Consider the following 26,643-nt stretch of genomic DNA (forward strand, 5'->3'; position numbering starts at 1 on the left):
AAAAGAAAAAGAAAAAGAAAAAGAAAAAGAAAAAGAAAAAGAAAAAGAAAAAGAAAAAGAAAAAGAAAAAGAAAAAGAAAAAGAAAAAGAAAAAGAGAACCAAGAAAACAAAACCAGAAGAGGAAAGTATTTATCCTCCAGGGGGCACATGGGAGTTGGGAAGAGCTCAGCTTCGTGAGGCTGCAAAGGGATTTCACTCAGTTTCTCTCAGTGTTCCCGGGGAGAGCTATGGCAGGGCACGGCAGGGGAATTAGCACTGCCCAGTAAAGTTAAAGAAACCACCCGAGGACACGGAGGATGGGAGAGATCGCTGTAGATAAAGAAGATTTATCTCCGAGGGTCCTGACTAAGAAAACAGTGTACATACAGGGTCACAAAAGAAGCAAGAAAAAAAATAAAAATCAATGTTGGAAATAAAAGAAAAGGAAAGAGAAACTCCAAAACCTTAGAAACTCAAAAACCTTCACCCAGCTAACAGCTGGGAGGAATGATAGAGCCAGGAGAGCCTTATGGCACTCTACCCTACACAATAGCTACTGAGGGCTTTGGAAATACCCAAAACATTCCTGCTTTTTTATTTCTTTTTTTTATTCAATGAAGGCCTTATTAAAAATTATTTTGTTTTTGCAATTAAACCCAGTAAGAATGAGAAGTCAATCATCATCCACCACAGTTCTTTACACAGTGTGTTAATAATCACCAGCAGTTTGTGTTAACATGTTGCTCAGGTAAAACCCAAAGCAAACATACATCTGCACAAGTTTCCCTGCAGCTGGCAGAACTTTCAGCTGGAAACACCTTCAAGTGCTGTGCAGAGCCCCAGGGACCCAGAGCAGAGCCCAAGGCATTCGCAGCACAGGGCTGAGGGGCACAGGGCTGCCGTCCTTTTGAAGTGACCTCAGCAGCAGGGCTTTCACTCCTGCTGCCTGCAGACTAATTCACAGTCTAAACACGTTCACTGGGAGAGAGCTTGTTCTCATATTCAACATTTAATTGTTAATAACTCGGTGACACACCTGCCCTGCCCCACTGTACCTCCCTGTCTTCTCACTGGTTCCATGGAACATTTTTGCTTCTTCTGCCTCACTTTTGCACAAAATCAAAATACAGTATGTTTGGCTGTCTACAGTAAGAGCAGAAGTTTAACGCTGGACTCTGCACTTGATGCTGAACTGTAACCACCAAATTACAGGGCTCTCCCTAATTACTATTTATTCAAGATATATAAAAGAATGCTGGGACCTGTCCCTTCACAGACAATAAAAAGTACTGTAGTGACAGAATAGGTAGCATAGCAGATTGGCAAATGCTGGTATAGATTACTGCCTGTAATTTTTGCATGTTAAATAAGTAAAACTCTAAAATCTTGACTAACAAAGTTACAACTCCCTTTGCCATATGAGAAATATGATGTTAATATCCCATTAATAACCATATTAGAGTATTCCTGATTTTGTGTATTCTTTATGTGGCTTAGGAGAATGGGTTGCTTTTTAAAAGATGTTTATTTATACAGTATTTCTGTTCTTTGCTCTTTTTGTTCCTTTAATTACTATTAGCTTGGTTTCCTCAGAAAACAGTCTGTACTACTGTCTCTCTGTTAATCTCTCTACTCCCCAAACCAATTTTGGTTTCATTAATACAATATTACCAAGTATCTGAGGTCCAGTCCATGTCCTAGAAGTTTGACAGAAACCACTGTTACTTATTAGAGTTTGTTTTAATGTGCTGAACTCCACGTCTCTTTTTAAAAACTGCCAGTTTGTTGAAGAAAAAGCCTTAATATTTCACATTGCCCACAGAGCTAAAGTTCAGAGATGAATTATAAATTCAATGTGGTCTACAGAAAGGCAAACTGTCTACAATTTCACAGAACAACTAGCTCCTTTCTCTGGAGGAGCGACAGCTGCAGGGCTCCTGATGTTTCCCAATGAAGACAAACGTGTCCAGGGTTTCTCTTGCAGCAGCTGAGCGCAGAATGCCTTAAATAACACCTATTTCACTGCACTGCTCCAACTGCCTCCAAGGCATTTGTGCAACTCATCTTTCCAATATGGTATTTAAGTCATATGATAACAGATGCTGGCTACAACTTCATACATGTATGTGCTCCAAAGGAGAAGCTGACTGCAAGCTATTGAGAGAATGCAGATGTGCCTTGCAGATCTCTATACCTGTGCAGTACATTTTGTTAGCAGTAGCAGGCTGGAAAGAATCAGTGGGGTCTGCTCAGGTTCTGCAGATAGAGAAGCTGGTTTCACTTCAATATTTACCCCCCTGTTGTCTGAAGTTCCTGGACATACCAGTGCAGAAGTGCCAGTTCCCAGATGCAGAAGTTATGGCCACCCAAAGTACTAGTGTGAAACAGTACCATGATGATTGTGTAGGGCTTCCTTTCTCTCCATAAAAAAGGAAAAAAGTTTCATGCAGCAGTGCTTCAGAACTCTTTTACAACAGAGGGGAAAACACGTGGACTACAGCACATGGAAAACACATTGGAATGCCGTGATTTTTGGATGAAAATCGTCGTACCTGTCCTGCTGGGTCAAAAGACTCCTACCAATGAACAGGTCTATGTATGACAGGCAGGAGAGAAAGGGGATGAAGCATTAAACAGTGTGACAAAACTGCCACATACTGATAAATGGTGAAATCCCTGGCAAATTTATGTTCTGATGGAATAATTCTGCAATATTTACACCTTACAATTTACAGAAGTTTCTAGCAGCAGCAGAAGTAACATTGTGCAAATTTGTTCTGTGTTCCAAATGTGTGAGCCTGCATGAAATCTGTTTCTTATTTTCACTGTTCCTAAATTACATGTTGCCACTATACTTATCACTTGGTAGCAATAATATGTACAATGAACAACTTCATTCACAATTCTCCTAAGTATTTAAACAGAAGCCTGACACAGAATCTACTGAGTTATGCAGGTCTTCAAGACACAACAAATATAGTAACATTACAACACAATACACTTTATTTTCCTTGCCAAACTGCCTGCCTAAAGATGCACTATAGAAAATGTCACCTCATTAAATACATCCTTCACCTACTCTTAACACAAGCACTTACCCTAGAAACATTTTTTCCTTCTTTGAATACCCAGAACTTCTATAGAACAAATGTTGCAAAGACTAAAAGAGAACAGCTTGCAGGACAATGGGCTTCAGATTCATGCTTGCAAGCATTTCAAAAATGGTGGCAAACTCTACACTGTTTTTTTCACAGCCTACAGGTTTTAAAGGCCTGAGATACATTCTGTGGTAGAATTTCAGTTTTACATATCATGCTGTTTTCCACTGAGAGAAAAATATCACCTGACCAGCAAATCCAAAATACTTTAAGTTTTATGTAACCTTCTAGCCAGCTACTAATATCTGCCACCAGTGTAGAGCTTTACTGCTCACACCCAGATGAGGCACAGCTATGTCTGTGCTAGCAATGCATCTCCACTGTGAATCTGGAGTTAACCAGAGTGGCTCTTACTAGAGCAGGATTGGAAAGGGAAGCACGAGGAATGACAGTGAAAAGATAACTTGGATAGCTTCGCAGCCTGTGCCTGCAGTGCACACAAAGGCAGCTAGACGCTTTCTGGACTTTCACATCTGGAGGCATTGTACTCCACCACGTGAAACAGCCACAACATTCTATATCATTAGTTTGGGGAAAACTATATCATGCTTACAAGAACAGCACAGACATGCTCCAGAATTCAATTTTACCCTTCTGTTTTCAAAAAATTATATACTTGTTTAAGCAGCGCAGGTCATAATGCAGATGTGTTTACACTGGCTTTTATTCAACTTCCAATTCAATTTTAACTGCCGATTTTTTGTACCATATCACCATCAGCTAGGCTGGGGACTGACATACTCTGGCACCTAGCCATGGTTAAAAATTATTCCAACCATCAAAATACTTATAATCTTAGCCTTCATCCAATAATTTGAATACACACAAGAGATTTCATTCATATACCTCTGTTTCTAACAGCAAAAGATTTCATTCTTTTCAATAATACGAATTCACCTGAACCAGGTGAGATTTTTAGGTGCCATACTCCAGTTTAGACTTACCTTCCCAAAGCTGGCAGCATTAACAGGTTGCGTGTCGTTTTTCTCACAGAAATCCAGGTAATGCATGTAGAGAGCACTTCGAGGAATGCAAACACCTTCTGCAATCTCATAGTTCTCCTCCAGCCTTAAAAAGCAAACATCAAACAGAGAGAACTGCAAGTATGTTGGATGTCCTGTATAGTAAACAGTATACAAAGCTTCACCTCTTAAAAGCAAACATTCTGACTTTCTCTTGTCTACTAAATTTTGTCTGCTTTGTTCCTAAGTGTTCCTTCCAATTCATTCCCATAATACTTACTTGTTTCATTTGGTTCACACGTGCTATCAAAAGCACAGGCTGTGAGTTCCCAGCAATCTGTTATACCCTAAAAGCATCCTGCAGTAAACAAATATATGTACTACTGTGAAACAATAAATACTCACTGAGGGGAAACATTCTCTCCTTCTTTACAGAATACATCACCTTTGGTTCGTGACACTCTTTTCACTCCTGTGCAGCTGTAAAATTACTTACCTTGAGGAAGCAGGTGTGGCTAAAGCAAATAATTTGCTAATACTCAACAGTGTCCACAAAATCTTATTGTGTAATATTTTCTAGCTATTGTTTATGGGCAAAGCAAAAAACCAAAAAGAAACCACAAGAAACCACATTGAATACAATGCTGAAAAAACCCCAGTGAAATAACATCCTCTTCTACCTTTTAGAAACTATCCTTATTTTTTCATACATGCAAATATACAACCATAAAATTTTAAATTATATATCAAATATATGAGCAAGCTAAAGCTTGAATCTGGTCTCATTACAAATCTATAGATTAGAAGAAACTTTCTTTTGAAATGCCATTTTTATGATTGCTGACCCAAAAATGTTCAAGAGCTATAGTTACATACATACTTAACATTAAACCATAATTAATCTTGTCACTGATGGTGTCAGTCATAGGCATCTACAGTCACATGTGTGCTTGTCTGCCTTGCTGGGTAAGGGAAGAAGTTAGGTCTAAGTTCCTCTTCATTGCATTAAAAAATAAATATATGTTCTCAAAAAACTCCAGTTTTACATCAAATAATCCCCTGCCATTTGATAGCTGTAGAACACCTTCCAAATATCTTATTTTTCTCCTTCATTGCCTTTTTCAGGACCTACCTACCTTCCATTTCAGTTATAGTGATAATTTGTGACTGCAAACTATTTTAATAAGATATCCGGCTGGATGAATGGAATCAGTTTGTATGGGCAACATCTATTCTTCCCTGGTTTCTACAGAAATATCATCATGGCATCTTTCCTCAATTTCATAGTGCTCTAACAAAACCTCTTTTCAAAACCTGGAGAGTTCGTTTGTATACTATAGCTGCTAATTGGAATGTCAGCTTCCGTGACCAAGACAGGACAGAAAGAAAAGCAGTTAATTATTTCTCTTCATATCTGATGAATTTTTCTCTTTTTCTCCTCTCTTTCACAGCGAGTCATTAGTCTGACACTGAACAATGCCCCATTATACCTGAACTTTTTTTTTAATGATCAAAAACCCATCTTGCTCCACTTCTTTTATTTTCCTGTCTTTTATTTAACAACTTTATCGTATTTTGAATCCGGCTTCATTCTACAGTATTGTAGAAAAATAATGAATGCAATCTCCTACCTAACAAATCATTACCAGTTATAAAATATACATATATAAATATATAAACATTTTATATAGTGTTGTAATAAAGCCATGTGAAATCCAGCAGCTCACAATGAGACCTTTTGTACCACTGCAGTGTAGGAATAAAGCCCTTAATCCTTCCACAGGAATGACAATTTTATCTGTCCCTATTACTGCTTCCCTCTCTATACACCTACATAGTTCTAGATTAAAAGAGATTATTCTATATCAGAGTCACATCTGTAGTGTTGTTACAGATTCATTTTTATATCTCAAGACGACTGAACCACTGTGATGTTAACCACTGTTAATCACGTAGAAGATTCTTGAGCAGGTTAATTTTGATGGAGTGTAACAACATATAAGGAAGTACGAATCTGGGGAGAATCCATTACCTGACTGTGTTTTACCTTGCTCTTTTAAAATTCATTTTATGTATGTTGCAGAAAACAGAATAGTTTTGTTGACTTTAGCTTCACAATACTGTTATTATGCAGAGTACCTACACTGTAAGCCAGCAAACTGCATGGGATGAGGCTGTCTCTACTTGGAACAATTCTGTGTTTGGGGAAGTAAACACACACACACACCAAAAACAAAGTAAAATAAAGTTTCACACTTACACCTTGGTCAACCAGTTCACCACTGAAATAAACATGAACATTTTAGAGCCAAGCTGTAGCTGTACAGATGATAATGAGCACAGGAACATGGGATAAGCACAAAATTCCAAGTATTGCTATATTCATGCCTTAACAGTTAAATTCAAGCTTGTGTAGTTTCCCAAATTATGATGTATTTGGCAGTTTCCTCAATTATGATGTATTTGGCAGTAATGCTACATTTACCAGGCCTTTCACTTCATTTTGTGTCATCAACAATGCAAAACAAAAGCATCATTCCTGTTTCCAGGAAAAGGCTATTAACCAGGCTGACAGTCATCCACACAATTCTTGGCTTCTTCAGCTATTCTTCATCCTCCACATTTAAAATGTTCAATGTATTTTACCTTTGGAGAGGCACAAACATTAAGGATATCTCCCCATGGGACTGATATAATTTGCTCTTTACAGCAAGATTCCAGACAAGGAAGAACTAATAAAGCTGATGGCAATATGAACCATGTGACGAAATGTACATATTTTCCTTATGTCTTTACTATGCTTTCCCTACTGCTTTCTTCCTCTTCTTTTTTGTTCCACTTGATATTTACTCAGTTTCTGGTTTTTGACACTTTGTCACCCTCAGTAGCTCTCATGGTAGTTGCATCTAACAGTAAAACATGAGCAGTTTTAACTTGGCAGATACCAGATGCTACAGACAATTGTGAGGTTTCCGTTTGCCAGAACAAGGGCAGTTTGGTACTGTATCCTGAAAACTGGTCAATGATTTACCCCACCAATTCCACCTCTTGAATTCAGCCCAGAGATTGTTAGAAGACAGGACATACACTTGATGAAGGAACACTCAGATACATTTTTTAGTCTTCCCTGAGTGTGCAAATACCTGGTGTGAGGCCTGATGTTCTGCTTTTGGCTGGGAAAGGGTTATTTTGTTTTTCCCAGTGGCTGGTACTGTGCTATGTTTTGGGTTTAGTATGAGAACAATGTTGATAACACTTTCACGTGTTACTAAGTTGCGCTTAATCTCCAGTCTCCCACATTGTGCCAGAGAGGAGCTGCACAAGAAGCTGGGGGTGCTCACAATGAGAACAGCTGACCTGAACAGGCCAAAGGAATATTCCATACCACAGAACATCATACCCAGTAAATAATCTGGGTATGGAAGCTGGCTGCGAGGTGCCCATCACTGCTCAGAGATGGGCTGGGCCTTGGTCAGCAACTGCATTGTGCATCACTTGTTTTTTTCTTGTGTTTCATTATGCTTTTTCATTTTCATTAACACTATTAGTATTATTGTTATCTTATTTTACTTTAATTATTCATCTGTCCTTATCTCAGCCTATGGGTTTTACCTTTTTCCAACTCTCCTCCCCATCCCAGTGAGAGCAGGGAAGGAGAAGGAGGGAGTGAGCAGCTGTGTGGTACTCACTTGTTGGCCGAGGTTTAACCACCATACCAGAGCGAGAAAAACTGTCCAACATGTAAAGCTACACCTCCAGGAAGTGCTCTGTGCAGCAATTCCACACTGCTGATCACAACAGTTCACCAGCCCACGGGTTGCTGGGTGCTACTGCAGTACAAATGACCCAATGCTAATGTGTCTGACTTTCCAGAACAGGGGAAACTGCACATCTTCACTCAAAATAAGCTTGCTACTTTAGCAGTTTGACCCTAACTTTTGAGCTTCTCATTTTATCTTGTATATCAATTTCTCCAGGAAATACCAATTCAAAGCTGCAGCACATATGTTGAAAAACATATGGAAACTACCAGAAAACTGTTCTGTAGGTATGGCTGGGAAACTGGGAAACTTTTTTACCTACATCCCTGTTAATAAATTCAGCCAATTGTATAATTCAGTTTGACATGAAACATCCTTGCTTTCTGTTAACTCATGGAATTTTGGGTGGAAGGTGATTTTTGAATGGAGGAAATTGCAGATGCTCCAGATGACTCAAAGGGGAGAATATTTGACCTACCTTGACATGTAAGAAACATAATACAACAGACAGGTAGTAAGCCAATAGCTAGAGAGAAGAAGTTGCAAGCAGCCTTTTCAGAACCAGAATTCTAGGATTCTACTGCAAACACTGCTGAATGAGCATTAGCGTGCACACTGTATTCCAGCAGGGCTCAATATCCCAGGAGTTTAGGGATTTACTAACCTTTATGACTGATGAAGCTTGAAAGTATTTGGCAAAAAAGACTGTTTACAGTATTTGCATGTTTTCTGTTGGGAACTGTATCGTTGGATGTTCTAATTAATGCCAGCTTCTTGGCTACAACATTATTTGCTCCTGTGGAAAAGGCTCTTAACTGACTTCACTGCAAAATAAACACTGCTCAGAATCTGGGACTGGTAGGACCTGCTTGCTATTGTATTTTAGCTAGATAGTTCTTTATTATCCTCTTTGACCTATGTTAAAGCTGTGGGAATGAATAATGAAAAATAATAAAATATCACTATGACATTTCATTATTATTTTAATCATTTTCTCTCTGTCGTTACTCCCTTCCTTGAGAGTTTGTTAAAGGAAAGTTCCTCACTTTTCTTGAACTTCTGTAAAACAGGATTTCTGTGATACAAATAGGTACAAAGAAACAATAGCTCCAAACTAAATGCCTTTATTTACATTTGCCCATCTCATTATTTGCATTGAAAATATCTGAAAGTTTCTGAATACTGGCAGCAACCTATTCAAAATCAACTCACAGGTCTTGAGGTTTTTTAGTCTAGAAACCTCACCAATCGACTTTAAAAAGCAAATATAGAAGAAATAATCCAAATCATCTTTATGCATATTTTACAGAATCATATAATTTCACAGGCAGAAAAATGGAGTAAAATACACTGAATGAATAATTCTTTGCTGGTTTTTTTCAGCAAAATCTCCAAAGAGACTGACAGAAGTAGAGAAAGAACTTTACTAACATTTTTTACTAATAATCTTATCTTTTCATCCAGAAAGTACAGTAAGTACTTCAGATACTTATGGATAAAGTAAAGGCCTTTCTTTAAAAAGGTTTAAAACAAGCTAAAGACTATGGGATTTCATATAAGCATTCTCAGAGGCTTCTCTGTAACAGAGTTCTGTTCTGCCAGATACATGGAACCTCTCGAAAGATACTTGGTCACTTACAATATTAAGAAATCTAAACAAGAATTAAAAACCTAAATTGAGGCAAAAGTCAACAAAGTATAAGAGATGACCTATAGCAAGGGATGTCAGAATTACAGGTACACATTACAGAACATGCAGAATAAAATACTGCTGTAAATCACAGGGAACAGCACTTGTTCATTTTTTATAGCACTTACAAACTATCCTCTCTCTCTTCCTAATTACCCTTCCTTTTTTTCTCCTCACTAACTTTGCAAGGGGTTTTTGACAAATTAATCAAACCTCAAACTCTTTCTTTTTGTTGTCTTCTACGTTAAATTACAGAGGTCTCATGTCAGTAAAACAGATGTTAAGGGTGGGCTTCATCAGACACTGAAACAAATGTGATTCTTGAAAAAACCCTCAGTACTAGTTTTCTTTTTGTAATAAATGTAACAATGATGACAAACCACAAATAATCAGCTGGCAAGGTGGCAAATAAGCTAAGTATATTTTCTAAACTGTAGCAGAAGTTTCCTCTGTTCAAACAAATCCTGTAAAACATTTGTTGAGAAATGCTGTACAGGTTACAAACAGGCACATTAAACACTTATAGTGAAAGTTTCTTTAGAACTTTAAGATGCATAAGAGCTCTATTCCTTCATCTGGAAAACACATAAGAAAAAACACTAATAGATTTTCTTTATTTTTTTAAAAGACATCTTACCATTGCAGTGTAGCTGGAGTTGAATGCGGTTTTGATGCTCTATTATTTTCTTTTTCCTCATCTGTTAAGAAACAAACAGAAAAAGCTATGTAATTTCAACAGGAATTTCTTGGGAATTCATGAACTGTTTTTTAAAAAGAAAAAAAAATTTGAATGTTAAGAAATTTTTTTAAAACTACTTAAAATATTTTTAAAAAAAATTAAAATGTGCTCAAGTGCCAAAGCCTTCTCAAAATTTTGGCTAAATTTTGGAAATTTAAACAATGGTGATCCCTAAACGACCATCTGTAGATACTGCTTAAGGCAGTAAACGCTGCAAATATCACTGATAACAGCAGCAGAGTGGTGCCGAAGAGTACTGACATTGAAAAGGATAAATTTATGTGGAAAAAAAGCAGCTCTTAGATCTCTACTAGCATGTCAGAACATGTAAACAGTTTCCCTTGCTATAAGGGAACTGTTGCCTTACACAAGTTTTATATTAGATAAGGCATTTAAAGGTATGTAAATGAGGTACACCCATTGTTTGATCCTAACATAAGGTAAATATTAGATGTTTATAAATTTACAGAGATTAATTGTGAATGAGAAGAAGTGTTTATTCTACAACAGACTTCATTCCTTTTCAGGTGATTTCTCTGATCATTTTTCCCATTAACTGTTTCCGAGGCAACTCTGATTCGCTGACTTTCCAAAATTTTGGATAAAAGATGAATAAAGAAAAAGGTAATTAAGAGAAAACTTCAAATATTGGGTTCTTCCTAATTTGCATTTGCTCATTTGAAACAATTTAGAAATATGTATATAATAATTCCAATTAATCGTGTTATGTTAAATGTATAAAACCTTCCTGGGTGGAAGCAGAGTGGAGCACAATGAGCAGCTTTGAAGGGTCTTTGGGAAACAGTGTTGTATCAAACACATTTTGAGATTTTTAACAGCTTTGATGAAAGCATTCAGCATAGATGGCTTTGATACCTAAACCATGAGAGAAACCTGTACACCACCCTACAAGCTGCATTTCCTCACATAATGAACTTTTAGAAGTTATTTTAGCGAGCCTTTAGGATGCTGGACCTTACGGGAGCCGGGCTATCTCCCTGCACATCAGACCCTCTTGGGGGGCCTTTTGTGCCGTCCCGGGAGACCACGCACACAAATACATAACAAACAGCGCAGCCCGGCTTGGAGGGCTCTGTGTGCCGAGAAATCCGCCAGGATTTGTTGCCTTAGCCAGGGGAAGAAGCTGTGCCGGCCGAACATCCCTTACCCCGCGGCCGCTCCCCCGAGCGCCGGAGATGCCGTTCTGCAGCGGACCCCCAGCGCAGCCCCCTCCCGCATCTGCATGACAATGGGCCCCTAATTATTGGGCCGCACACTCCCTCCCTGCCTTTCAGGGCCCGCTTTTATTCAGCTCACAGGACCAACATACACATCTCAAATCACTTTTAAATTGTGGGTTTCGTTTGTTTTTCCCGGGCGGGCGCTCGGCGTGCAGCAAAGCCGGGCCGAGTGCCCGTGGCTGCCGCCCCGCACGCCCAAGGACCTGCCATGGGATGGCTTCCACCTGTGCTAAGGTGGCTGAATTCCCCTCTGGGCACGTGGCAGGCATCAAACATCAAGTCAATATCTCAGTTACACAACATCTCTACACCCTTTCCATTCCTCCTGTTTTTCACTCGCATTAAGAGTGAGCTCCTGTGAGCAGGTGCTTTACCTAACCTGCCCTCACACACTTCAGCCAGCCATACTCAGCTCCTCCCACGTAAGGATTTGTTTTAACACCACAAACTAACAATCAGGTCATAAACTGCAATTTATGGCTCCTTCCTCAGGAATGTTTGCTTCCTGGGGATTCTTCTTCAAGACTCCTCAGCATCCGTCTCTAACTGTCCCTTAAAACCCAGAAGGAGAATGATGGACTTCAACTGGAACTCAGAAAATTTCTTTAAGCTTTAATTTTCATTGAACAACTGCAATTTCAACAAAGCCAAATTTTTCACCGAGTTAGTGCTTGTCACCCCAAAGTCAATTCTCTGTACAAGAAAATAGTGCAACTTTGTTTTCTGCCAATGGACCAGCCAAACTTTCACTTTTTTATTAAAAAGATGGAAAGGATTGCAGATGGCACAGGAATATATGGGACCTAGAAATACAAACTTTCCGTATTACATATACAAGCTCCTAATTCTACCTTGTCTAGTTTAACAACATCATCTCATCAGATAATTGACTAGCAGAAAATAATAAATATCCCTATACTTTATATTTTACCTGTCAGCAGGGCACTTAATGGTGTCCATATCTAGCAGAGAATGTTTAACTCTTGACTCAGGTCTGATACCAGATCACTTTGTCTAGCACGAAGGAGGGAAGGGAAAACAGTATTTTTTTACTTTTTGGCCTGTCATTTTATCAATTCACATCAAAACAACACTGTAGATCAAAATAAAGCTATACCTTTTAAAATTCAGTACTTTCAAAATCCAATCTATTTTGTAGGAAAAGGAATTAAAGTCACTGAAAAGAAGTCCTGCTTCGAGGCACTGTCAAAGAAGAGACATGACAATTCTTCTGTGACAAATCCAAAAGGGCTCAAAGTCACGAGGGAAAATCTTGCTCAATTCACAGTAGCAGCACATCAGGGAGAAACCCATCTAGTGTGCTCATTCCACTGCCAGTAGGAAGACTACCAGCATCCCAAGGAAAGCTGTCTTCAAGGCACCTGATTAGGTGGGAAACCTGGTACTCATCCCAAACTGAACGCAGATAATAGCTTAGACAATTTCAAGTAAAACTCTCAGCAAAGAAGGGGCCTTCAAACTAATAAATCCAGGAATCACAGATGTTCTAGAAAAACAGTATCTGTTGGCTCTCAGAGATATCAAAGAACCCTTTTGTCCCAAACTCCTTGGAAGATTCTTTGCTAACTGCCCCATTTTACTTCCAAAAATTCTGTTTCAAAGCCACTCAAGTAGAATCCTGATTGTATCTTGTGCATGTTTGTATCTTTGTGGCTTTCCCAGAGCTCTCAGTGGTACCCTCTAACTTTTGCTGTCTGATTCTAGGTACAGCCCAAGAGATTTCTTACTTCTTGGTGCAAGACATGGAGACAACAGGAGCTGTACTCAGCAGCTTTGAGCCTGATGCCTTAAACACAGAGAGTGGAACAACCAAAATCAAAGACACACCATTTTTGTAAAGCGTTGATGCTAGTTTATCACAACTAAAATGGAGCCAAGTCCTTCTTTCCACTGTGGAGGTATTTGGAAAGCCCTGTACTTTTCAGTGCTGCCCACATGTGTCTCGAAACCACTAAGGAGCTAACATGCTTAGTATTTTATAGAGATAAAATCCTTCCCTTTGTTCACATATTTAAGAGAAACATCTTCTTCCTCTGTATCCCCTGAAGGCCAGATTCTGACTGTTCTCAGAAGTGATTTGGCCTTAGCCAAAATTAAATTATTATTAAAATATCACTAAATTACAATCTTAATATAAAATATAATAATCTAATTAAATAATAATATTATTAATATTAAACTATCTTGTCTCTTACTTACATGTAGCCATAAAATAGATTCAGGCTCATTAGCATGTATTTCATGCTTTTAGAACAGTAGGATCTTTTCAAATCCTCTGAGAAACACGAGGGCATGGTTCTCACTGAGTAATTATGACTGAAAAAGAAAGAATTTTCTCCAAGGAAAATTTCAGTGAAAATAAGTAGCTATTTTTTAAACATTTTTTTAAAATTGATGAATGACAGGTTCAGTTGAAACAAAAAACACAGCTGCTGGATAAGTCCATTACAGCCAGTATGAACATGGATTTTGATCACCACTTTTGAAACACAAAAAGTAGTCTGAATATTTTCTTTTATCTCACAGGAAGTCTACACATTCACATTTTCAAATAAGGAAGAAAATTTGGACAAGCAACCTTTCCACTTAAGCAAGAGACATCATGATTCCTTCTCCATGGAACTCAAGTTGAAACTTTCATACGCTTTTATTTGTGTTCTTCCAGACCTCTGTTTCAATTTGGATAATCTGATTTAATGCACAGTACACAGAAAGTGTTATGCAGTTGTTTTTTGGTTTTTGTTTTTTAATTATTGGCTACAAGGTTGTACCATTCCCTTTTCCTGTGAGTCTTTTGACTAACATGGAATGTGGAAGTGGCAGCAGGAAAAATGTTTTAAAAGTTGGAAAGTGAAACAAAATGTAGTGATAATTTTTATATTAGAATGTAAAGAAGTGTGCTTTGGAAGAGGTCATTAAATGTTCCAAAAGGGTAAAAAGCACTGCAGGAAGCACAGAGATTATGTGAATCCATGAGTCATTGGTTTTTTCCCAGTGTAATGCAAGTTCAAGAGGCCTGGAGGTCTCTGGATAAGAATGGAAGATTGCAAAGGACCCGTGTGGCCTGAAGTATGGTTCTGTAGCATACTTCAGCTGTAGAAAAGGAGACCAGCAAAACTATTATTCCTGTCCTAAAATCCTGTGAACTCTAAAATCATCCAGGAAAAAAAACAGTCATAAGAGCAAGCATTATGCCCAGTAAGAACAGTATGGGTTCACAGCACAAGTTCTCATAATCTTCAGTGGAGCCAAGACCCAAAAAAACCCACCCACCTGAACTGAAAACCAAACCCACATTTTCTCCAGCAGTCCAGCCAACAGCTACCTCATGTATGTAGAGACAAAAAACTAGGCAAGACAAAGGTGGATTAGGCTTTCTTTTCTCACAGATGAAAACTGGACCTACACTGACAACAGCAATTTGACCACCATTTTGAAGAATTCAAATAGGATTATGTGGGTTTTCTCAAAATATTTTTCCTGTAATTTGTTTGTAAATATGTGACAGAGGCTGGACAAAGGATGACACAATGGTTTGGAAATGTCTTGGCTGGTGTTTGGGCAGCATTATAAAAATGTTAGAAAGAGCTTGAGGGCTAGAAAGGAGTACATAGAACAATGATTTCTATGGTGAAACTTTCTATGGTGAAACTTGTTCTGGATTTCACAGGTTATTGCTGTGGCTTATTTTGCTTTCCTACTTCTTCCTCTTCACCTTCTCTCCTCCCTCACCTCCCCCTCAAAACAAGGATGACTTTTCAGGTGGATTAATTCTCTTATCTGCACTGCAGAAATGCTGGTAATCTGTGCAAAGGAAGCATCTGGAAGAACTGGCTATTAAGAAGGAAGCTAGATAAAATCAACTCTGCCTCTCATTTGGGTTTCCATTATACGCTGTGACAATGTCTTCTGCACACAAATAGTGGAACAAATTCATTTATGTATTTGTTTTATCAGTTCTAAATTCACTGCCTTTCATTATCATTGCTTGCCCCTCAGTTCCAGAACCAGAAAACAGAATGAGCCACCGTCCCATCTTCTCAGTGCCACTGTGGAAATAAACCTGCTCTTGTTAACCTCGTTTTACTAGCCCCAGCTCTGTGGAAGTTTCTCATGCTCAAATATAAAGCACATTTAACAATCCTGTATTCTGACCTTATTAAGAGTCTGAAGACACGTCTCGTTCATTACAGATTTCTTCCATCATCAGAGTGAAATGTACTTTGTATATCTCACAGGTTCTCATAAAATTCAAAACAAGCTGCTGTTTGTATTTTCATTACAATCCACTAGAATTTTTTTAAGACAAACTAATTCCTGTTCCTTAATTTTTAAAAACAGAAAACCCCAAACCTCTCTCTGTTTCACTATCTTTAAAGATTCTTGTCCACTGTTCTTATCTTGGGAGTCATGAATAACTACCATTTTTCTACTAGTATCTTCCTTCTCCTTCAGAAATATTCCCTCAAAAGATATCCCTAGACAAATGAGAGTAAGACTCCCAATACAGCAAATTTCATGATCTGTTACAACATTGTGCTACAAGGCATGTAATTTTACCATGACGTCAAGACAAATAATTCTCTTAAAATGCAAAAAAAATGTAAAAGGGAATTGCAGCAATGAAGTTATTTAACATATACTTTCTAAACAGGTATTTATGAAATGTAAATTACTAGTTATTGAATTAAAGAATTCAGTCTGCATTAATATCTTGTAATGTGAATATATGAAGTCCTGAAAAGAAAAATACCATGAAGAGTATTTTGCTTTAGCCAAATTAAGCAGAATAGAAATTTCATAAACAGGGAAAACTAAATGGTAAGCTAGAAATTGTCTTACCATTTTAAAATAAACGTTTTGGTTACTTTAAACTACTTTGAAGTAATTTGGATTACCTGCTATTGTTAAAAATCAAGACTTAAAATTATTATCACTAAAAAAGAAAAAATAAATATTTTAAAATCAGCTAGATTGATTATGGTTTTCTCCCTCTGACTAAAAAGAAAGCAATATCATGTTTTAGTAAGTGATTTTTTTAATCTCATGGTTGTTTGATTCTTAATTTGAAGGGTTTTCTTATTAATGTTTTGATATAGTAGCATTGGAAAACAGCACATATTTTCCTGTATTTTGATCACATGATGTTCACCAGTGAAAAACAAAACAGGTGTTTATTCTCCTACACTGATACTAACTGCACATTTTAGTGGTCATCCAACCTTTATTCAGTGACACACAAATTGTTCTGATTGTTTTAACCAATAAACAGTATTATTTCCGTTTTGCAAATTAAAATATTCCAGAAAAGAAAAATTAATAACACTTTTGAGAGTGTCAAGTGAGTTAACTCTTTAAAATACACAGTGCTAAAAATTTAATTGAGCTGTAGCAACTTATACAGCAGGAAATGAGCACTTGGACATGTTCACACTCACTTTAAATGAATGACAAGTTACTTACTTTCATCGTTAGAAACATTCCCCAGAGAGGTGTGACTGGAATAACGTTTGTTTTCACTCTCATTGAGACATCGTTCAATCCAACTCTCTGAAAAAAAAAATAAAAAAATGTTCTTTCGTTTGTCTATGCCTAAAATATAAACTTGCAACAGATAAATCTAAATAAAGTGCCAGCATTCAACAGGTGGTAATCTTTAACATTTCTATTAAAATACATTTGATCTGAAAATACTTAGCAAGAAAATCCTTTCTTGTTTTCAAACTGTTGCGTTCTAGTTTCATTTTTTGGTTTTGTTTTGTTGTTGTTGTTTTTTGTGGTTTTTTTTCTTTTAATCCACAGAGGCTGAAACACTTCTGTGTACAAAACAAAGGTCCTTGGGATCTTCTGTCCCCTACCACATGATACATTAAAAAATAAAAATCAAGTAAAACACAGAAATTGCACGAGTTTCCAAGTCTTAGTCTGGCAAAGGCTTATAGTTTCAAGTATTCCTGCTGGTTTTGGAAGAAATCTTAATGGGTATAAAAATCAATCATTCATGTAAATTTTGGTTAAATCAGGTATCAAACGGAGCTCTGTGAAGCCCAGTCCCACTGGTGGAGTCCCAGGCACTACTGAGATCTTTTTCTCACTGGTACAAGCCCAGTGTAGCAAGTGAGCAGCCACTGAGCTGCTCAAACCTTTGTCAACCCACAGTGCAAATGCAGCCACTTCTGTTCCTCCCTGTTTTTCAGTTCATTCCCACCAGTCAGATGAGTTACCTACAGCATGACACTGATTTGAATCTGCTGTTTTTCCTGGAAGCTATAACTTACATCCCCTGATGACTTCAGAGGATGCATCAGCCTCGGCAGAATATACTGTTACAGGTCTTCAGGGCAAAAGTTACACCTTCTTATGTGTTTCCTTGGACAAAGTATGAAATATGAGTTCTTCAGTTTGCTTAAATCCCTGGATATTGCTACAATAAACTGACCTTCCTCATAAGATTATTTTTCAAGGGCATGAACACGGGCAGAAATGAGTTTATGCTCAGAGAGCTCCCTGTGGTCAAAGCAAGTAAAAGAAGGGATAGATAGGGAAGCTGCAAGGCAAGTCTGCAAGCTATGACAGCAAACAACCCCACTGAATGAAGAGATGCACAAGAAATAAAGGGAAACAGGCCTCGCTGTCAGCAAACTGCCAGAGCCAGAAACACCTCCAAAGACAAGGAAACCGCTCCAGGTTCCTTTCCATAAGCCCCCACAGCAGACACCAGGCTACCTGCACGGCACTGGCAGTAGTCTGCCAGCCAGCAAAAACCCGTCACAGCAGCACACTTGAAGGGAAAGCAGAAGCCCAGTGTCTTGGGAAAGCTGCCCATCTGGTTTATAGAAGATAAAAGTTTGTATGACTCCATTTCAGCACTAGAAGCTAATAAACAAATAAGTGAGTAGTCACGGCCAACTACATTCTGCAGAAAAAAAAAATTATTTTTAAACCCCAGTACTTGCATCAGCTTGTGCATATTCCTCTGTACACACCCCCTCCAGTGCCAGGTGAACAAAAGGACAATGCCACCTGTGCAGAACCTCAGGAAGGGTGTGCTGAGAACCCTTCAGAGCTGATTTCCAGGCAGTGCTGTGGCAGCTCCAGGCCATTCCCCTCCCCACATATACACAGCAGGAGCATGCTGCAGTGCTGCCTTCATCAGTACGAGCACATCCCTGTGTGCATCTTCCTCATTCATCGTCACACTTGTGCCTAGGAAGCCTCACAGTCACACAGCCTGCTGCTTTGAGGTACTTCTCTGAAAACCATCAAAAAAACCACTTGTTGTCAATAGATTTTTAAAGAATATTTCTTCTCCCATCAAGTTCAACACAGCCTTGTTTAAAAACCGCTGTAAGGCTGCTGACACCACTATGTAAAACCTGCTAGCAGGGCCTGTGAAATCAGCCTGCGCTCAGCTACAAACCCACAAGCTGGCGGTGGCTCCAACTCGGAGGCTTTCCCTGCTTGTGCTGCTCAGCTGCACGGGGTGGGGATGTGTCACCTCCTTGTCTAAAGGCCAACACAACGATATGCCTGCTTTGTGCCAGATTTCTTTTGCTGCCCTAAAAACAAGCTCATAGCGTCTCTCTAGTCCCGTTTTAGTACTGTGAGCTGTCTTACAGGTGAAGAGAAACTTGCTGCCGAGGGCAACATCAAAGAGAGGTGCAAGAAGCCTTGGGAAAGATTACCCTACATCCTCCTCCTCCTTTCAGTGCACAGCCATGGCTGTATATAATTCCCTTGGCTCTGAGCCCAGCTGCAGGGAGTAAAAGCAAAGGCGGCTGCCATTAGCGCCAAGGGGAGAGCGATGCCCAGCTCTGCCCTTTCTTTTCCTGCCGGCACCGAGAGCTGGGAAGCTGGGATGCATCCTCTTCCCTCGGCAGCAGGGAACTGGCAGCAGCCATCTTTAGTCAAATTCCCTGCCTAAGTAGTAGAGGAAAAAAAGAACAACTTTTTGAGTGTCTCTCGATAACCATTTTCATCATCCGTGTTCGCGCAGTGTCTCTGGTAACGGCGCGCGTTTCCCTTTCTGACGGGAAAAGCAGCCAGTTTACACCACCACATAGAAAGCCTGGAGCAGGGTGCAGTTACTGTTTAATTATGTGCTGCAGCTCCTTTGGTCCTGAATCACCCTGGTTCAGCCTGCTGCAGCCTGAGTCTGGCTTTCTCTTTGTGGCCTTGCATTTAAATAGCTGATAGAAATTCTTCAGGCCTGAAAAGATACATGACCTGTCTGGCAGCAAAGAATGAAGAAAACTAACTCTTTTGAGCAAAAATGTCAGGGAGTTTATGGCAAATTTGTCAAGTTATTTGGCAGATGACAAAATGTGACAAAACCAACTAACTATTTAAAAGTTGTATTATCTCATGAAGTAAATTATGCAAGTATAAATAAATATTCTAAAATGTAACTTCATTTAATAAGTAGCTATTTTTCTACTGTTTGTATAAAGAAAAACATTTTTACAAGGCTTTAAACTCCCAATATAAATAAAACCACCTTCAGGTATTAAAAGAAAATACAGCTACAGCTTTGCTAAAATTTTAAATATTCCCACCAGGAGCCCACAGATCCCCGACACAGTAACACCTGCCCCAAATAAAACAAAAGGAGAAAGTGGCAGAGTGAACAAAATCAAAAGTCAAAATTAGGTTTGACTTTTGGAAGCTCTTTCAGAGTTAATAAGATTAGATTTTGTTCCAGGCCTGAGGAACCCATGGGTAGAGCCCTCTACATGTTGAATGCTCTTGTGCTCATGACACGTGGGTGTGCCTGTCCCAGGGCAGGGCTGCAAGAAAAGGCCCATGGGGAACTCCTGGTGTCTCCAGGCTGTTCCATTCCGAGGCTGGCACCAACCACATCACACCACTGTTCTAAACATGAATTGAGTCATGTGGGATGAAAATTTTTTTGTGATTAAAGCTGAATTATTGCACTTGGACCTTACAAAGTTTTCACAGGAAGGATTTCACAGCAGGAAAACTCACAGAATGATGGAGAGTTCAGGCAGTGACTAAGCAGAAGTGCACATCAGACCTGATAACAATAATGAATGTTAACACAACTTGAGAAACCCCAAATTTCTAATGGGAAGTGCTTGTGAGAACAAAAGAAATTACATCCTAATTCAGACTGTATTTTTACTGTGTTTTTAGTGTATCAAGCCTTAAGGCATTTCCTCTCCCCCTCTAGGACTCCTTCCCATCAGGAATCCCAGAACACTGCACCCTCAATTGTACTGAAACAACAAGGATCAGCACTAGTGAAAAAGCAAAAAGAAATCAGATTAGGAATAGCTAGCAAAAAGTAGTATAGTCACTTACTCATAATTGTGACACAGTATGGAAACTATCATTATCTTACTAAGATTTCTTTCTTACAAAGAAAGAAAATAATGTTTTTTATGGCATTTTGAAGATCCATCTTCAAATATCATAGCAGCTATTTAATTTTGCAAAGGTTGACAATGAACTGTAGTGAAACACACAACTGTGTTTCTCAGCCTTAAAATTTTTGTTATATAATTTTGTGTACCACTAAATACAAATACACTACAAGTATCTGCTGTGGGATTCCTACATGAGGAAAAGGAGATCATTATTCCAATTACTATAATTTTTTGAGGTGTAAAATTTCTGGCAGAATAACTCAATATTACACCAACAAAAATAATAAAAATTGTTCCAAATTAAATGCTGAAAGATGCATTTAAAATAACTATGGAACTATTTCTGGCCCTAATTTTGCCTCTTCTCTTTTTGATCCCAATCTTTCTAAAGCTGACACATGCACTGAGACTCAAGCACCAGAGCATTTCACTTCCATTCCATGTGCCCACCACACTCTTACCAACAGAAGTTAAAACTGAACTTGTTTTCAAAAGTGAGCAGAGCAGAAGCCTGTGCAGCTTCACCCTATCCCTACCAAGCCACTTCTTTCCAACAAACAGTGTATTTTCAATTGATGGTGCTTCAAAGATTGAGCTGGGGAGGCAGGCCTGGGAGTTCCGAGACAGAAACACACAAGAGCTGCTCAGGGGCAGCAACTTTCATAAACCATCAGAAATGAGAAGCGGAAGAACTCTTTAAATGTATCTTTGACAAATTATTTTGACATGTTATCTCCTTCAGAAGGAAAGGCTTCTCCTTCCAGAGAAGAGGGAGTGTGGTCTTACAGCAGAGGAGGCCGTGTGCTGCCAGTCCATTTAATGAGATAATTACTCCTTGTTTGTGTAATGGTTATTAGCTAAGTATATTTGCAGCCCAAAGCACTCGTTACTCCCACATGGGCATGTCGTAGCAAGAGCAGGATGAGAGCCACTGGGGCTCCTCTCTGCAGAGAGGAGGAGATGGGTGTGATCACAGCCACAGTGGCTTCTGCTCCTGCTATCCTGCCAGGGGGGTCAGGAGTAGCTGCATGAACAGCACCACCTGTAACCACAGCCTCTTCCAGCCTCTTTGTGAGCCACTGTGGCCACAGGCTCTGCGGGGGCTGTGCCACACAGCTTGGAACTGAGTGTACCCAGAGCTGCTGGCTACAGCTCTGCAGGCATGTGTGTGTGTCCTGAAGGGAGGCTAAGAGATTTTGTAAAGCTCTGTGGTCACCTGCACATCTGAGCTGCACTTTGCTCACCTCATTCCTTACAGAGGTACAAACAGTACAGGTTTTCCACAGTTATACTATATCCTCTGACCTGGATGTGGTCTTACACCTGGAATAATTGGGAATCACTATTTTTTTGAAAGTGTATGAGATGAGAATCCCCATGTCCTAGAGAGATAGCCAAGGCTTTGGTAATGACAAAATTTGCACAACCATTTATTTCACCAAAGCCATTGCATGAAAATACCTCTCATGTAATTTCAGCTCTAGATTGGTTCTCATACTCCAAATTTTAACGACACCAACAAGCATGAGAATTTACTTAGGGAGCTACAAACCAACCAGCACTTCTTCCACATAAGTTTGCTTGTCACTGAAATAGAGTTATCACTGGAAAAAGAATATAAGGTTTGCTAGGACCCAAACCACTGCCTGAGCTACATACTAACTTGGGTGGCACAGCTGCAACAGTCCAGCTCCTTACCTTTATTCATGATTGGTCTTTAATTTTTTACCCCAGTTTCTCAAGGCAAATTCTTAAAAAAATATGTAAGTAACTGTGAGCAAAATATCTAAAAGTAGATAAAGCAAATATAAAGGAACTGCCAAATTTTAGTAGATTTATAAGAGGACCTGCTGGAAAAAATGAATATTTAGCAGTGAGGACAGACTTTATTTTACAGTTCCAGTGACAGAGGAGGAACTCCTCTCATGCACACGAAGTCTTAGCACCCCTCTGAGTTATTTGTTCAGTGTTCTGAGAGGGAAGAGTTACTCATCTCTTCCTGCAGCATCTCTTTGCCAAATGTCTCAGTACCAGGCTGGCCAGCAACATTGTCTAGCTGCTCATCTGATCTGTTAGGCCAAGAGAAAGTGGTTGCTAACACCAGATTTAGCAGGTAAATGTAGTAACTCAAAAGAGGCTGACTGTAGGTCATGGAACCTCCCATTTCCATTTTGATAGCCCATGGTACCAACAGGAGAGTTGATGGGATGATATTCTATATCTTTTCTTTTTAAGGAAACCATCACTGCCCTGACAGCTTCTTCTGTTGTCTGTCTCAGAGTAAGTGCTGAGGTTTGCAAGATCCATTGAGCTTTTCTCTGCAGAGCTGATCTTGCTGAACATGGCCAGAGACATTCCAGAAGCCCAAAAACTCTGTTCATGCTCTCCATTTCACCACTGCTGTGGACAGAGAACTTCTAACCTCTACAGCTGGTAAATTCATAGTATCTGAGCAGCCTGCCTGCTTTGGCCATCCCTTAGTGTGCTGCAAAACTAATATCTAAGCACTATGTGAATGAAAGTAAATAAAAATGAGCCAGTGCATGTAATATTTTGAGAAATGCAAGTGAAGGCTTCATCTTGTAACACTTCAATGTTCACTTCAATGGAGCAATTGGTCATATCAGCTTATAAGGCAAATCACTAGTTTAAAACAGTCCCTTACAGGCAAAAGAGATGATCCCTTTCAGGAGTAATGATTAGGAGATAAACCTGAAGCCTGACTGTTGAACTACTAAACACCTGTTTTGGTACCTGCTGTGTACAACATCTGGTCTGAGTAAAAGAAAGGATTGATGTTCTGTATCTCTCTCTCAGACCTTGCAGCACAGTACTGCTGGTTACAGGCACATCTGCCACCTGAGATGTGTAATGCTGCTGGAGTGCTATGCAGATTGGTTACAGATCTGGCACATTTAAAACTTTTAAAGAACCCCACTGCTTGAAAGAGAGAAAAAAAAAATCACTTTATCTACAAAACCTCAGTCTATTGTGAAAACAAGACCTAAACAAGACCTTGCTTTGTGTCTGCACTTTGTTATGAACAACTGTGTCTGTGACATGAGAGAGCTTGGCAGTCACTGGTTCCCATTGAGGGCATTTGACTTAGCAAAATCAGCTAAAATCAAGCAGAACAAGCTACTTGGGACACCCAATCACACAGTAATTTTGTAAGATTTAGGTTTTCACAGGTGATGTTATCAAAATGTCCCTCCTCTCCACTGACAAATGCAAGGTTTGCGAGACCATACAAGGGTCACTGTCCAGCTGCTGTTCCCTGTGACTGCTTCAGCACACAGACACTCTTAGTTCCCAAACCAGCTTCTCTCTGACCATCGAGGAGGACCTGCCACACAGAGCCTGGTTTTGCTCCTTGCTGCCTCAGTTGGTGCCATCGGCTGGCAAGGCACACACCCTCCAGTCAGTGTGTGCAAGCTGTCAGGAACATCTTCAAGCTCCACAGGAAATCATGCCAGTGTCCTCCTTGGTCCTGCATAGCCATCTTCTGTTCTTCCAAGAGACCTGCTCCTCAGGGATGACAGTGACACATGGCCTTGGTGCAGATGGCAGAGCCGCTACCCTGACAAGCTGCCAGATACCTTGGTGTTTTGTTTGCTAATCTAACTTTTTATTTCATTTCCAACAGGGGAAAATGTCGGGCACTCTTGTTGCAGTCCTTTCTTTTGTTCTTATTTCTTGGCATACAATTCTACTGGAACTGTTTCAGGGTTAATGGACATTGGTCCAGGACACTTTGTAGATGTTGGCATGAATGTTTTTGTTCTTTTTCTTTAACTCATGATTCTGGTAAAAGCATTGTGGAGATTCACTATGATATCATAGTGATGCGAAGAATAATACTCTTGAATGTGTGAGTGCTCTTTCATTTAGCCAGATCTTTACTCCTAGTATTGATTTTCTACTAAATAATTCGATAAAATATATTAAAAATTGACATGCCATGCTTAAACTAATAACAAAAAGCACCACAATTAATATTTTTTTAACTCCTCCAGAATACTTGGGCAGAAAAGCTGGAATTGTGAGATGTGCTATTTTTCTTAAGCTGCGCACTATGCAGAAGTTCATCTGAATGTGATGCTTTCGGTTAAGTCAACAATATTCCTTTTTAAGAAGGTGCACCCCAAATGTAGGTAAAACACTCTCAGAAGCCCTATAATACAAGATGCCTCTTCAAATTGATTCTGGTGTTTAGGGCAGCCTCTACCCTGGATCAAACAAGGAACTCCTATCTGCCCCCTTCTCTGGAATCACGTAACATACTGCTATTGCATTTCCAACTCAATATGCATGTTAATTAGGAGTAGCCCTTTCCCTCTCCCAGTCACACACAGATGCTATCTATTGTTTCATTTTGAAAAGTAAGTTTCACCAGACCAGTAAATGGCTGCTTGGTTTTTGTTTCACCAGGGCCATCCCTCATTCAGCGGCAAAGCAAACGTCACTCGGTCCGATTTCAGTGCGGTGACATTTCCTCACATTCCCTTAGTGACACCGGTATTTTACCAATTCAGCTCTCCCAGGGCTGAAATTTAACTTACATGGTTGTGCAATGTGCAGCCAATCTTTTCCTGCAGGCAGCAAAGTGTGCCCTCATGCTTCCACAGCAGGATGTGTTATGGCTCCTCAGGCCTTCAGGGACTGCTGCATGACTCAGTGGAAAGGCTATCACTGTCTCCAATTTAACCACTTCTTCCCAAGAAAATGCACACATGCCTCTTGATCACTGCCAGACCTATTCTTCCCCAGAATAAAGCTCAGAGTCTATTGATGCCCTTCTTGCCCCAGATTCCACTAACTTCTTATGCTATAGGATTAATGTGAGACACACAAGTCAGCTCATAGGGCCTTAAATTCTGTACCTCTCCCGTCTCTTACACTCTGCAGCAGTCTCTGCTCCCTAGCTTCTGGGTTAGACATTCCCAGCTGCTGCCATGGTCCCTCAGCTCACCAGTGTGTATGAGAAGACATGGAGTCCTCAAATCCTTGATTCAGCTCTGCTTCATTATTACACCAGGCTGGAATCATTTGGCTGAACAGGAGAGCTGCGGCTCAAGAAACAGAATTTGCATCAAGCACTCGTGAAATGCTTCCCTCTGCCTCAAGAGCTGATGAATCCAGCAGACAGGCCAATTTGGCACAGAGATGGTAGTAGATCAGTAAGACAGGCCCACAAAGATGACAAAATGAAAAGATGTGAGATATGGGTAGGGGATACAAAAAACACTGGTTGTGGGGTTGAGGGGGGAGAGAGAGGAGGGACAAGACTGGTTGTTGGAAAGGAGGTGAGAAAGAAAGGGAAAGGAAACAAAGGAATGAATGAGAAAGAAAAGGGCACAGTCAGAAATAAAGGATAGGAGAAAATAAAGTAACTATAAAGACTTTTAATTTTATTTTTTTTAATCAGGAGAAAAGAGGTCAGCTCCCAAAGGAATGAGTCTACAGTAAATATTTCTCATTAGAAACAGCATCCAGTCAAGCAGACTGAAAGAACATGAGAAGACAGACCCAAATGTGAACAGAATACATGACTCAGGTGTTAGGACATAATTGTAGTAGTAGGAAAGAGACAATCACTTGTCTGAAAAAGAGTGTGAACCATAGGATAGAGATATTACATCTACTCAAATAGTGGCCCCTTTTCCTCTCTTTATGTATATCTACTCCATATCTAGCTGTTGCTC

At 39.5% G+C, this 26,643-nt stretch overlaps 1 protein-coding gene across 1 annotated transcript in view; it reads right to left on the reverse strand.

Annotated features, from left to right (window-relative positions):
- RFX4 (regulatory factor X4) overlaps positions 1-26,643 on the reverse strand; it is an 87,016-nt gene that overhangs the window by 50,376 nt on the left and 9,997 nt on the right. The window contains exons 2-4 of the mRNA XM_015629467.2: positions 17,016-17,102; positions 10,189-10,249; positions 4,083-4,206 (exon numbers count right to left, since the gene is read on the reverse strand). Of these exons, the coding sequence (XP_015484953.1) occupies positions 4,083-4,206; positions 10,189-10,249; positions 17,016-17,102 (272 nt within the window). The remainder of the gene's footprint in view (positions 1-4,082; positions 4,207-10,188; positions 10,250-17,015; positions 17,103-26,643) is intronic.

Source organism: Parus major, chromosome 1A (assembly GCF_001522545.3).
Source record: "Parus major isolate Abel chromosome 1A, Parus_major1.1, whole genome shotgun sequence".
Lineage (NCBI taxonomy): Eukaryota > Metazoa > Chordata > Aves > Passeriformes > Paridae > Parus > Parus major.